The sequence below is a fragment of the Myotis myotis genome, unplaced genomic scaffold (genome assembly GCF_014108235.1).
Source record: "Myotis myotis isolate mMyoMyo1 unplaced genomic scaffold, mMyoMyo1.p scaffold_m19_p_1, whole genome shotgun sequence".
Classification (NCBI taxonomy): Eukaryota; Metazoa; Chordata; class Mammalia; order Chiroptera; family Vespertilionidae; genus Myotis; species Myotis myotis.
In genome coordinates, this window is record NW_023416313.1 from 46,783,700 (window position 1) to 46,797,976 (window position 14,277).

The 14,277-nt window shown below is 36.5% G+C and overlaps 1 protein-coding gene across 10 annotated transcripts in view; it reads right to left on the reverse strand.

Annotated features, from left to right (window-relative positions):
• ANKRD17 (ankyrin repeat domain 17) overlaps positions 1 to 14,277 on the reverse strand; it is a 174,475-nt gene that overhangs the window by 20,815 nt on the left and 139,383 nt on the right. For all 10 annotated transcript variants that reach the window (XR_004972115.1, XM_036336032.1, XM_036336022.1 and 7 more), the window contains 5 exons: positions 11,049 to 11,220; positions 9,905 to 10,355; positions 5,278 to 5,433; positions 3,444 to 3,593; positions 396 to 2,020 (listed from right to left, as the gene is read on the reverse strand). Coding sequence is in view for 9 of the 10 variants with exons in the window: in XM_036336032.1 (XP_036191925.1) it covers positions 396 to 2,020; positions 3,444 to 3,593; positions 5,278 to 5,433; positions 9,905 to 10,355; positions 11,049 to 11,220 (2,554 nt within the window). In the remaining variant the exon portion in view is untranslated. The remainder of the gene's footprint in view (positions 1 to 395; positions 2,021 to 3,443; positions 3,594 to 5,277; positions 5,434 to 9,904; positions 10,356 to 11,048; positions 11,221 to 14,277) is intronic.

Consider the following 14,277-nt stretch of genomic DNA (forward strand, 5'->3'; position numbering starts at 1 on the left):
CAACCCTATTAAACTAGGTACCTGCATATTTTTCTCATTATTTTAAAAAAAGATAATCAAATGAAATCAAATATTAAAATTCTTTTGTTAATTATATTTTATTTGAAATAAAATACAATTTGAAATAAAATATAATTAACAAAATGGTATTACCTTAATAAATTAAAACATAAGAGACTTTTTACATTGAGAGAAAAATATACCTGATAAGTTTATTCATGGGAAATTCAAAATAAAATCCACTATACTTCTAAAAAGATTAGAACACCTGAGTTTAAAAAATACAGCAATTTCTGTCTACCTGGCCTAAAGTAAAAATATTAGAAAATGGCTATGAGTTTTCACATCACTTGTGTAAATGAGCAGCTGCGGAATATCAGAAAATACAAACTTACCTGAGGGACTTGGAGCAGGTCTCTGTAATGGTGGTCTAAAACCTGGAGCTTTGGAAGTATCAGACTGATGTAAAGGATCTGAATTTGGCAAATATGAGGATTTTCCTGATAGCAAAGATTCTGGTGTTGACTGAGATGAAACAACTGATCCTCCCCAGAAGGCATGAGAAGTAGGACTGTTTTCAAACAATGTGCTAAAGGGCCCAAATGGTAAGGGTGCACTGAAATTGGGAGCAATGGGCTTATTTGCTGGATGTACTGAATTTTGACAAGCACTTTGTGTACTTAAGGTCGAAGGTAGCTGAACAGAAGAGGGAACACTGTGAGGTCTTTTAATGTGATTGACACTGAGGACTGCAACAGATGAATTCTGAACTGGGGCTGGATTCTTATGAGGGGCAGTTGTGCCATGAGAGGGTGGTCTAATAGCAGGGGTTTCCATTTTTGGAGCAGGCTGGGAGCATCCCATTTGTGTCTGGGGGATGGGGTAAGTCACTGGGGCAGTAGAAGGCACTGCCACCGGAGCAGAACTTGTTGCTAAAGGAGGAACAGTCATTCTAACCTCCGGAGGAGGAACCTGAGACTGCTGAAGAGGTGGTCTTGGCTCCTGAGAAACAGATCCTGGAGGTTGTTGCTGAACAGAATGAACTGATGAACTCCCAGAACTGCTGCTGTTTGAAGGTCTATTATTTACTGTTTCTACTACTGGAGGACTACCTGCTTCCTGTTCAGAGGAAGATGCCCCTTTATTTGGAGATGCTGTTCCACAATCCAAAGGGCTGTTTCTAGAAACCCCTCCTGGCTGAGCTGGTGGTGATGGGGAAGATGGGGATGATACCGGGTAGTGTTCTTTGGCAGTAGGCATGGGATATGTGGCATTCGTGGGTGCAGTGCTGTTGTTGCTTGCTGTGGTTGTTACCGTTGTGGTGGTGGCATTGGATGTCTTCACAACTGTGACAAAAAGCTGCCTTCTGACAGAAGGTGAACTTGGACTGCCATTTGTAGATGTACCAGGCACCGTTGAAGCTGATGAACTGGTTGTAGTTGTTGGACTTGAAGTTAAAGAACCTGCTGAATTCACCTGAGAACCACTGCTATTCTGATTGCTATGGCGAGGCACCATGTGAGGCTTAGGTGAGTTAGTAGCTCTGGCAGGGCTCAAAGGCCTGACAGGAAAAGGACCCCAAGTGGATTGAGCTGGTGGAAAAGTACCTCCAAAGTGGGTCATGGGCAACCTTGGTGGACGGATCTGCTGGAAAGTCTGAGCAGCAAGCAAAGCATGTGCAAACTGAGGAGGAGGATATGCTAATGGAAGAGAAACTGGAAAACCAGGCCTCACATTATTCACTGGGTTCTTTATGGTTTTGTGAGTAGATGCAGAAGAAATTGCAGGCACAGTGAGTGCTGTGGCAGTTTGAGATGTTGATGACAGAGCTACAGTCGTCATTTTAATTCCCATTAAGGAACTGTTAGCAGCAGTGGTGGTAGGTGCTGAGGACCCTATTTTGGAATTTACTGAGCTTTTCAAACGATTCTTTGGAATAAGTTCATCAATTTCTTTGTCTGGATCCTTGATCAGAGCATTGATCAACTGAGTTGCTTGTCTTGTTGATTCAGTGCCACCCCTGTAGGTTGACAAAAAAAATTAGGTCTATTTTTAAATACGTAAAGCCTAAATTCATTAGCATGTGTGTATATACGTACATAGAGAGAACAATAGCCAACTCTTAAGGTATTCTGCAAATAAAGCCATACAATGTCCTGACAAGCCACTTTATTTTTCAAAGGAATAGTGACTTATTTTCTAGAAATTCCATTTACTATTGTTTCCTTAGATTAAAAAATAATTTTCCTACGATAAAATATATTAGAAAAACTACTGCACTTAAATATTTAATCTATAATGTTTCTGTAAGTTAAACAGTTGATCATTACTAAAAGCAAAGTAAACAAGGAAAATAATAGAACTGAGAAAGAAAACAGTATTTTATTTTAAATCCTGGTACTTAAGATAACTCCATCAATGACATACTTATTAGTGGTTTCTCTAGAACAATTATTATAATTCTCTGGAATAATGTCTCAAAATGAAAGGAATCCTGATAATACAAACAATATTAATAAGGTCAAACCCTAAGTGTTGTTTCTTCAGGAAAATATTTGATAGCAAAAACCCTAACAGGGCCCAGCTGGCATGGCTCAGTGGTTGAGTGTCAACCTATGACCCAGGAGATCACAGTTCAATTCCCAGTCAGGGCCCATGCCCAGGTTGCAGGCTCAATCCCCAGTGTGGGTCGTGCAGAAGGCAGTCGATCAATGATTCTCTCTCATCACTGATGTTTCTATCTCTCTCTCCCTCTCCCTTCTTCTCAGAAATAAATAAAAATATATTTAAAAAAAAACCTAAAGGGGAAATTACTTATAAATGGTATCTGCTTTTCTCTGCTCTAGATAAGGCAGACTGTGACCACCGACCTAGTCCAGGAGAGAGAAAACAAGATAGGAGAGGAGAATAAACACAAGATAAGCTATGAAACTATCAGTTCAGTTCTCCTATTACTGTGAAGGGGCACCAAACTTATGGTTCCTCAGAATTTCATCTTTATTTTAAGGGTATTCAGGTACACACATATTCACTTCAAGACAAATATCCACTTCAAGTTTAAATCTATTATGAGCTCATATTCTAAGGACAAAATCTCAGAATACAAAAGTTCAAATGCTAACTTAAAAGAAAGATGAAAACCTCCTTAAAATGTGTTGTTAAGGAATTATTTTTAAAAGTCTCAGAATAAATTTTAAGAATGTCATATGAACAGTTATGTAAGAAAAAGATTATCTAAACTTTTGTTGCACACAAGAAATATGCCTTCAAAGCCCTTTGAAATACTTCATGTGAAAAAATTATAAAGGTTATCTTCTAAAATTCCAATTTTTAAAAAGTATGCTATTAAATGCAAAGTTCCATTGAAAACTCAAATGCTTGTATTTCATTATCTATAGGGCAATATAACACAAAGGAAGAAAACATAAGAGATAAAATTTTGCCTTATAGTTATTATCCGGTCTCCTGTCTTGTCTTTCTGCTTATCAATATCTATGTGTGCACCCGTGAACTCCCGAATAGCATTAATATTACAGCCTCCTCTTCCAATCACTCTGGATATCACAGTTGATGGAACAGATACTTTCTTCGACCTGTTTAAAAGTTGCAAAGATAAATTAAAATAAATCATCAGTTTCAGTGGTTGTCATTAAAAGAGAGAGTACTACTAAAATATGTTTTTGAAAATACAGAATAGATTTTTGTTGAATAAGCGTTTTCTATCTATTCTCACTCTAGGTGATAAAAGGCAACTAGGAATTACAGGAAAAAGGAGGGGAGGGGAGGGGAGGGGACTGAAGGGAAAGGGAAAGGAGGGGAGGGGGGAAAGAGAAAATATAATGACGAAAGATTGTTTTGTTGATTTTCATTCTTCATAAATATGTGTAAAGTACATACTATGTAGACATGCACTGTGCTAATGCAAATAAAATAGCAAATAAGAGAGACATGGGTTTCTGCCCATATGTATACTGACTATGTAGACACCAAGTTAGAGCTATAATACCATGCCTAGAGTGGTTTAATAAGATAAACTAAATAAACAGTGGTTAGAGCATCTAATCCAGCCCAAGGAGGTAAGAATGGTTTCTTGTGGGCACATTCAGGTGATTGGTTCACATTCTTCTTTTTATTCTCTAATACGTAGCTGAAAGGATGACATTAAAAATTTGTTTCCCTGCATTCTTCTGGAGGCATTAAAATTATCCAGACATAGAGACTCACTAAAAGAATGTTCAGTAGTATGAGAAACAGAACCCACTGAGATTTCAAAAAAAGCAAAACAGCCCGACTGACATGGCTCAGTGATTGAGTGTCGACCTATGAACCAGGAAGTCATGGTTCAATTCCCGGTTAAGACACATGCCCGGGTTGCGGATTTGATCCCCATGTAGGGCGCGTGCAGGAGGCAGCCAATCCATGGCTTATTGATGTTTGATCTCCTTTTCTCTTCCTCTCTCTAAAATCAATGAAAACATATTTAAAAGTTATATTTTAAAAAGGTAAGATATTACCCCGGCCCTTTTATATACATATCTAAATTTCTTGACAATTCCTTCTTCCCTAAAGAGAATAATGAATCAGTGATTATTATTTTGAAATGCTAGGAATGTCTTTGTAATCACAATATAAAATTGCACATGGAAAAACTGAATTACCTTATTTTCGTACAGAGTACTTGGATGTTGTGATTTCAATGACTACAACAGTGTATGTGAATAAGTTAATGTGTATGTGTGAGAAAAAGACAGAGATAAAGAAAGCTGTTGCTTCAAATAATCAAAAGTCTAATTTTTTGATGGAATTTCTAGGGAGTTCTTTAACATAGGTTATCAAAGATTTAAAATCCTTTCTGGGTGTGTAGTAAAGTTTAAAACCAATATTTACTCATTCTTCAAATACTTACAAGCATGCATTAGACATTACCTGGGCTCTGAGATTACAAATCTGAACAAAACACCATCTATCGTTCACCTTAAAAAACTTACATGAGTTCTCTATCAAATACCACTACCTATAAGGATTAAGCAGATAACAGTCATCTTTTTATGTAAAAAGCTCCTAATTTTTAAGAATATTAACATATGCTGTTGTGTGTTTTTATCATCTAAAATATGATGTAGATCGTCTCTGTTAGCGAGATTCGGCCTTGGGCCACCAGTCTGCAACCTCTGAAATACTTGGAGGAATTTAACTGTAAGGTAATAATCCATATTTCAATTTGAAATAGAGCATATTTAAAAACTGAGAAAAACAATCAAGGAAAAAAGTACTCACCTTCTTACAACTTCTTTCCATCCTTCTTCCCTCTTTTGTCCTCGCTTAGGACTTGCTACAGTTAACTTCCCATTTGGAGAAGAAAGGGGAGATGGACCCGATTTTGTGCAAGTGGACAGAGAATTACTGGTCACTTCAGTGACAGTCTCTGACAATCTTTAACAGAGAAAGGATAAGTACATTAAATATAGAGCAGATGTAGAATTTTTAAATGATAAAGGCAATCATTTACGTCATTTTATTGTTTTATTTAAAATATATTTTTATTGATTTCAGAGAGGAAGGGAGAGGGAGAGAGATAAACATCAATGATAAGAGAGAATCATTGATCAGTTTTCTCCTGCATGCCTCCTACTGGGGAACAAGCCAACAACCCAAGCATGTGCCCTGACTGGGAATCGAACCATGACTTCCAGGTTCATAGGTTGATGCTCAACCACTGAACCATACCCGTTGGGCAATTGTTTTATTTATTTTTAGAATGAACATGGTACCCAAATAACAAATTTACTTTTCATTTTTCAATACTTAGCATAATATGAAAATACTTTAAAAGATAGTTTCTAGAAAATAACTATATGCCAACAAATTGGACAATCTGGAAGAAATAGATAAAATTCCTAGAAATATACAATCTTCTAAAACTAGATCAGGAAGAGTCAGAGCATCTGAATAGACAGATTACAACTAATGACATTGAAGCAGTAATTTAAAAAAAGTAAGCCCTAACCAGTTTGGCTCAGTGGATAGAGCATCGGCCTGCAGACCAAAGGGTCCCAGATTCGATTCCAATCAAAGGCATGTACCTTGGTTGCGGGCACATCCCCAGTAGGGGGTGTGCAGGAGGCAGCTGATCGATGTTTCTAACTCTCTATACCTCTCCCTTCTTCTCTGTAAAAAATAAATAAAATATATTATTTTAAAAATAAATAAATAAAATAAAAATAAAACACCTCCCAATAAACAAAACTCCTGGACCAGATGGCTTCACAGATGAATTTTACCAAACATTCAAATAACTAACACCTATCCTTCTCAAACTATTAAAAAAATTCAAGAGGAAGGAAGAGTCCCAAGCTCATTTTTTGAGGCCAGCATTATCCTATAATTCCAAAACCAGATAAAGCCATTACAAAGAAAGAAAATTATAGGCCAATATCCCTGATGAACTGAGATGATAAAATCCTCAACACAATATTAGCAACCTTGATCCAGCAACATATTAAAAAGACCATAAACCATAACCAAGTGGGATTTGTTCTGGAGATGCAAGGTTGATAAAGTATCGGTAAATCAGTAAATGGGATACATCACTTAAACAAAATGAAAGATAAAACCACATGATCATATCAATAGACACAGAAAAAGCATCTGATAAAATCCAGCAACCATTTATGATAAAATCTCTCAGCAAAGTGGGAATAGAGGGAACATAGCACAATAAAGGCCATATATGACAAACCCACAGCCAACATCATACTCAATGGACAAAAACTAGAAGTGTTTCCCCTTAAGATCAGGAATAAGACAGGGATGCATGCTTTCACCATTTTTATTCAACATAGTACTAGAAATCCTATCCACAACAATCAGACAAGAAGAAGAAATAAAAGGAATCCAAATTGGAAAAAATTAAAATTGTCATTATTTGCAGATGACATGATACTGTGTATATAGAACCTAAAGATTCCACCAAGATACAAAACAAATATTCAGAAATCAGTGGCATATATTTATACATCAATAATGAACTATCAGAAAGGGAAACTAAGAAAACATTCCCATTCACAATTGCTTCAAAAAGACTAAAATACCTAGAAATAAATTTAACCAAGGATATAAAAGACTTGTACTCAGAAAACTATAAGACACTCAAGAAAGAAACTGAAGAAGATACAAACAAGTAGAAGCATATATCATGTTCATGGATTAAAAGAATTAACATCACTAAAATGTCCATACTATCCAAAATCATCTATAGATTCAACTCAATTCCTATCAAAATACCAATGGCATATTTCACAGTACTAGAACAAATATTCCAAAAATTTATATGGAACCACAAAAGACTCCAAACAGCAACAGCAACCTTGAGAAAGAAGAACAAAGTTGGAGGAATCATGCTACTTAATATCAAACTATAGTACAAGGACATAGTAATCAAAATAGCATGGTACTGGCATAAAAATAGACATATATATTACTGGAACAGAATATAGAGTCCAGAATAAACCAACATCTTTACAATCAATGAATGCTTTTTGTTTTGTTAATCTCACCTGAAGATATTTTTACATTGAATTTTAGAGAGTGGAAGGGAGGGGCAGAGATGGAGTAGAGTGGGAGAATTAGAGAAAGATGGAGAGAGACTTCCATACATAGATTGGTTGATTCCCCCATGTACCCATACCAGGGCAGGAATCGAACCTGCAACCCAGGTATGTGCCCTGGACCAGGAATCGAACCAGAGACCCCTTTTCTAACCACTGAGACACACCAGCCAGGGCTATGGTCAATATTTAAGAAAGGAGGCAAAAATATACAGTGGGGTAAAGATAATCTATTCAATAAATGGTACTGGAAATATTGGACAGATATATGAAAAAAATGAAACTAGACCACCTTCTTACACCATACACAAGAATAAACTCAAAATGGTTTTAAGATAAATGTTAGACTTGAAACCATAAAAATCCTAGAAGAAAACATAGGCAGTAAAATCTTGGACATTTCTCATAACAACATTTTTTCTTATATATCTCCTAGGGCAGTGGTCGGCAAACTCATTAGTCAACAGTGCCAAATATTAACAGTATTAAGACTGAAATTTCTTTTGAGAGCCAAATTTTTTAAACTTAAACTATATAGGTAGGTACACTGTTATTAACTTAATTAGGGTACTCCTAAGGCTTAGGAAGAGCCATATTCAAGGGGCCAAAGAGCCGCAGTTTGCCGACCACGGTCCTAGGGCAAGGAAAAACAAAAGAAAAAATTTAAACAAAGGGGACTACAACATATTAAAAAGTTTTTACATAGCAAGGAAACCTTCAACAAACTCAAAAGACAACCCACTGAATGGGAGAACATATTTGCCGATATATCTGATAATGGGTTAATAGCCCAAAATTTATTAAGAATTTATACAACTCGCCACATAAAAAACAATCCAATTAAATAATGGGCAAAAAATGTGAATAGACACTTCTCCAAAGGGATATACAGAAGGCAAATAGACCCATGAAAAGATGCTCAAGGTCATTAATCACCAGAGAAATGCAAATTAAAACCATAAGGAGATAGCACCTTACCCCTGTCAGAATGGCTGTCATCAATAAACCAACAAACAAGTGTTGGCCAGAATGTGAAAAAAAGGGAACCCTCGTGTACTGTTAGTGGGAATGCAGATTGGTGCAGCCACTGTGAAAAGCTGCATGGAGTTATGTCAAAAAATTAAAAAAAACAAACTGCCTTAATACCCAGCGATTCCACATTTGGGAATTTATACAAAGAAACCTGAAACACTAATTCAAAAAAATATACACACACCTATGTTCATTGCAGCATTATTTACAATAGCCAAGATTTGGAAGCAGCCCAAGTGTTCATCAGTAAATGAGTGGATAAAAAAAAACAACTATGGTATATTTACACAATGGACTACTATGTGGCCATAAAAACCTAACCTTACACTTGGCAACAGCAAAGATGAACCTGGAAAGCATTATCAGTGGCCGGCAAACCGCGGCTCGTGAGTCACATGCGGCTCTTTGGACCCTTGAGTGTGGCTCTTCCATAAAATACCACGTGCGGGCGCGCACGTACAGTGCGACTGAAACTTCGTGGCCCATGTGCAGAAGTCGGTATTTTGTGGAAGAGCCACACTCAAGGGGCCAAAGAGCCACATGTGGCTCGCAAGCCGCAGTTTGCCGACCACTGTGTGAAATAAGCCAGTCAGAGACAGACAAGTAGAATATAATTTCACTCATATGTGGAATCTAATGAACAAAATGAACTTATAAGCAAAACAGAGAGAGACTCATAGAGAGCAGGCTGACAGATGTTGGTGGGGTAGGGACTGAGCAAAAAAAAAGGAAAAAAAAGCTCTGGTCAGTGTGGTAAGTGGTTAGAGCATCAGCCTGAGCACCTAAGGGTTGTTGGTTCGATTCCCGGTCAAAGGTATATACTTCGGTTTAGAGTTTGCCCTTTTCCCACAGTTGGGGCATGTGCATGCTGGAGGTGGTTTTTCTCTCTCTCCACTCCCAACCTTTCACTTTCTCTAAAAATCAAAGGAAAAATATCCTCCAGTGAGGATTAACAACAACAAAAAAAGATGCTATCTAGAGTTAAAATTTAGAGGAGTTTAATCACAATAATAATCACTGAGTACCCATAATCAATACTTTTTATGGGCTAAGTTTAACAAAATGAATAAATTACATAGTAAAAATAATTTTATCTCTCATTAATATGAAATCTAAAAAGTAGCTTATTTTTCAAATCAAATGAAATTGTGTTGTCAAAACAAAGGCAAATTCTTGTTCTGCTGTTCTTTACTGGATTTATAAAAAAATTTAGCAACAAGCATTTCATGATACTATAAATTATAAAAATAAAAATTGGAACTAACTTTATTGAAGCCTTGCCAGAAACAGATTTTCTCTCCTCCTTTGGAAATGTAACCAGAACTGATGGCTGTTTCTTGTTGGTCACAGTGGTAGTAACCACAGCAGGTGAATGATTGTCACTCTTTCGGCTGCTATTGCTGTTACTACTTTCATCACTGCAGCTGGAAATCCTCATGTTATCACTGTCCCCACTCTCGCTGGTACTGCTACTTTTTGACTCTCCTCCGTTCACCTTCTCTGGCTGACTGTATGAGATTGGTAGTGGATCATCAAATATAATTTGAACGTTTTCTGGAGTCATTTTATTTTTCCTGTTTTTCCTCTTTGAACTGGTTGTAGTTATGGTATTATTTCTTTTACCATGGGAACCTGCCAAAGTTGTCCAGGTTGCAGATATACCTATAGTAGTAGTGGTTGTGGCACTTGGAGGCTCTGTCAAGACTTCAGGCTCATCTGTAAAAGTACCAATAATGAATTAGCAAATTCTAAGAATTCTTAGAATATATTTATCTTTAAGTACTTCAAGAAAGAAAACCAGGAGTTATTTGCTTCTATTAGACATAAAGTCATCAGGCATTCCAGCATTCATCATAAGGAGATAAATATGACTGATCTATTCTATGTCTCTAAGTCCTAAACAATGTATAATAGACAAGTGTAAGAATTATTTGGGGGACAATTTTATAAATGTGACTATATACTGTATATTGAATGTTTTATATAATTAAATTTCTTGGATGTTATAATGTTATTGTGGTTATGTAAAATATGTCGTTTTTCTGGGAAATAATCAAGTCTTTAGGGGCAATTTCGCATGATACATACACCTTACAAGCAAACTGTTCAAAAAAAGAGGAATAAAGATAAACAAATGTACCAAAACGTTTTAACAATCTAGGTGATATTCAGGTGTTCAACATACTAATCCTTAAACATTTCTTTAGTTCAAATTTTTTTCAAATTAAAAGGCTAGAGGAGGTAGAATACACACACACACACGCACACACACACACACTGCATACATATTTGGTAATTTAGCAGTAATTTAGAAATCTAATTTTACCTAAGTTACTGATATTTTAAAAATATAATTTTCAATACAATGTATTATATGAAACAAATTAGATGGTTTGTAGAGAAAAATACCTTCAACTTTATGCTTTTCTTTTTCTTGAGCAGCTTGGAGTTCAAAGTTCTCTTTATTTTTTGCTTCTATTTCTTCTAGTTTTCTTCTTTGTTCTTCCTTTTTCTTTCTTCTCTTCTCCTTTCGCTTTTCTCTTTTGGCAGCCAAAGCCAGCCTCCGGCTTTCTTCTCTTAACTGTTAAAGGATCAATAAAACAGAACAACACTGGAATTTACCATGGGAAAAAATTGGTCTATGTTATCATGAAAACTGGGATATCATAAAATTCAAAGTCATATAGCTTAATTATTTGATCGAGATTATATTCTAATCGCTGTAAAGAGAAAATATTTTTAAAGACTCAAGATCAAATTAATGATAAAAATCTAATTTTAAAATGGGTGCCCTGGACTGTGTTCTCAGTGGTTAGAGCCTGCACACCAACTGGTCTCTTAGGCTCAATTCCCAGCCAAGGGCACATAGACCTCAGTTGCAGGTTTGCTCCATGGCCCAGGTTATGCACGTGTGGGAGGCAGCCAATCGATGTCTCTTTCCGATCTATGTTTTTCTCTCTCTCTCTCACTCTCTCCCCCTCCTCCCTCCCTTCCGTACTTTCTTAAAATCAATGGAAAAATATCCTCAAGTGAGGATTTAAAAAAAGAATAAAAATAGCAAGATACCATGTGTCATTTGTTAATTTGGCAAAAATAAAAAAGATATTGTTACCGGGGAATTGACAAGACCTGGGTTCTTATTTTCTTGAAGGAAAGATTTCAATTACGAGTCAAAGTGTAGAAAAGCAAGCAAGAGTTTATTGTGTTCAGCAAAACACAGTTAGGACAGTGAAATAAGAAAGGGCATAGAAGAAGCAACAGGAGAACCTAGGCTGGGTCGCTTTGGCTTACAGGGAAGTCAGAGAAAAGAGAGCCTTGGAGACAGGTTCATGGGGTTAGCCTGGGAAGAGCTGCCACTGCCCATTGCTCCCCTGGTTCAAAGTCTCCTGAGGTTCCTTGGAGTTTAGGAGATAGGAGCCTGTGTGTGTGTGTGGGGGGGGGGGGGGGGGGCACAGGAATGGCATGGGCATACTCACTGGAGGGAAAGCTTATTGGGATCTTCCTTTTCATTGGTTTTAAAAGCTGGCATTTAGGGGAGGTCTTAAGGGAGGATATTCATCAACTTTATGCTGATGAAACAAAAAGATTTATTCTCTTAATTTGTCTGTCCTTGGGTGTGGCTGGCAAATGACACTAATTTCTTTTCTGTCTCCTGAGTTCAGTGATTTAAGCTATTTACCCTCTGGGTTGGGAAGAAGTGAAAACCTTTTACTGGTAAGTATCCTTGGTTTAGGGAAGATAGGATTTTAGTTTCCCTATTCTGCTTGTCCTGGAATTTTCTTAGCTTCTTACTATCCTACTCAAAGAGAAAATATTACTCAAAGTATATATTTACTATATACTCAAAGAGAAAATATTTTCAAAGGATCAAAATGAAATTAATGATAAAAATCTAATTTTAAAATGGGTGAATGATAAAGAAATATGTAGCTTCCTAATCACTAAACATATACCCATAGCATGTGTTGTTCATTAATTTGGCAAAAATAAAAAAGATATATCAGCATGAGCTTTGGAAAATAAGTTGTTTCCTATACTGCTATGGGTATATATATTTACTTTTTTTTTTTTTAAATATATTTTATTGATTTTTTACAGAGAGGAAGGGAGAGAGATAGAGAGTTAGAAACATCGATCAGCTGCCTCCTGCACATCTCCTACTAGGGATATGCCAGCAACCAAGGTACATGCCCTTGACCGGAATTGAACCTGGGACCTTTCAGTCCGCAGGCCGACGCTCTATCCACTGATCCAAACCGGTTTCGGCTATATTTACATTTTAGGAAAGGTAATTTGGAAACCTCCTATGAAAATTACAAACTGCTTATCCTAAGAATTTATTCTTCATAAAATGACTGTCTAAATATATACTTTGGAAAATTCTCACAATTTACACTTGTTAGGAGAGAAAAAAAAGGCACAGTGCAGACAAATTCTCCCATTTATAGGGGAAGGCCACCCTCATGTGAGTCTATTTGTAAAAGTACAAAAAACAGCCCCACTAAGGATAAATATCAAAGGCTTACTAGTGACTATCTCTAGAGAGTGGGACTGGAGAGGGTTAGCTGGAAGATGGCGACTTTTAATTTTACTTTATATATCTGTACGTTGTTTCTATTTGTCAAAATGAGTACATATTACTTTCATAAGTAAAAAAAGTTAAGCATAAGTTTCAAAGTCAAATAATATGTCTTAACAAGCTATTTTAACTATTCCATTTTTCTCCTTGGTTCATAAAGTGGGAAAAACTTTCAAACTCCTTTGTTTGTATATACTCTTACAGATATTTTCAAACTAAAAAAAAAGGTACTCCCTGCCCATAACCTAGTATTCTGTATATTTTATATTTTAAATATTAGATGTCAAAACAATGATACTCAGTTTATGAAAAATATCCCAATGTCCTAACTAATGAAACCAGAGCTCAAAGACAAGTTCATAAGCCAAATTAACATTATTTTTCATCAGAAAATGTCTAACTTCATTCTTTAAGTCTTTTGCTTTTGCTAGACACTCATCCTGCTTTTTCTCTTTCTTTTAATTTTTTAAAAAGTTATTTCAGAGAGGAAGGGAGAGGGGAGAGAGTTAGAAACATCAATAATGAGAGAGAATCAATGACCAGCTGCCTCCTGCCCACCTCCTACACCCAGGTATGTGCCCTTAATCGGAATTAAACCTGGGACCCTTCAGTCTACAGGCCAACATTCTATCCACTGAGCCAAACCAGCTAGGGCTCACCCTGCCTTTTCAAATTATCCCAGTTAGGAGTCCAAAAGGTTTTGCACAGCTTTGAAGTTTTTACACCCTAGGGCAATGCACCATAATTACATTCTCTTTGGGGGTAGAGATAAGACTTTTATTCCTGAAAAGGAAAACAGTTCAGGAGAATCTGTAGAAAACTGATACTTTCTCAGGCAGACAGACTTCAGGAAAGAATACAAATGGAAGTTGAAATTGTAGAAATTTTCTTAGTAGCACCCCTAGAAACTTTTGGTGGGCCTCTAGAAACTCCAGTCTGAAGAAGGAGAGAGGAACTTTTGACTTTTCAAAAGGACTAAGAAGAAAACGGTAATTGTTTGGTGACTTTCACTCCCTAGGTCACTGTCTGGGAGGAGGAGTTATATATGATTGGTGGTTT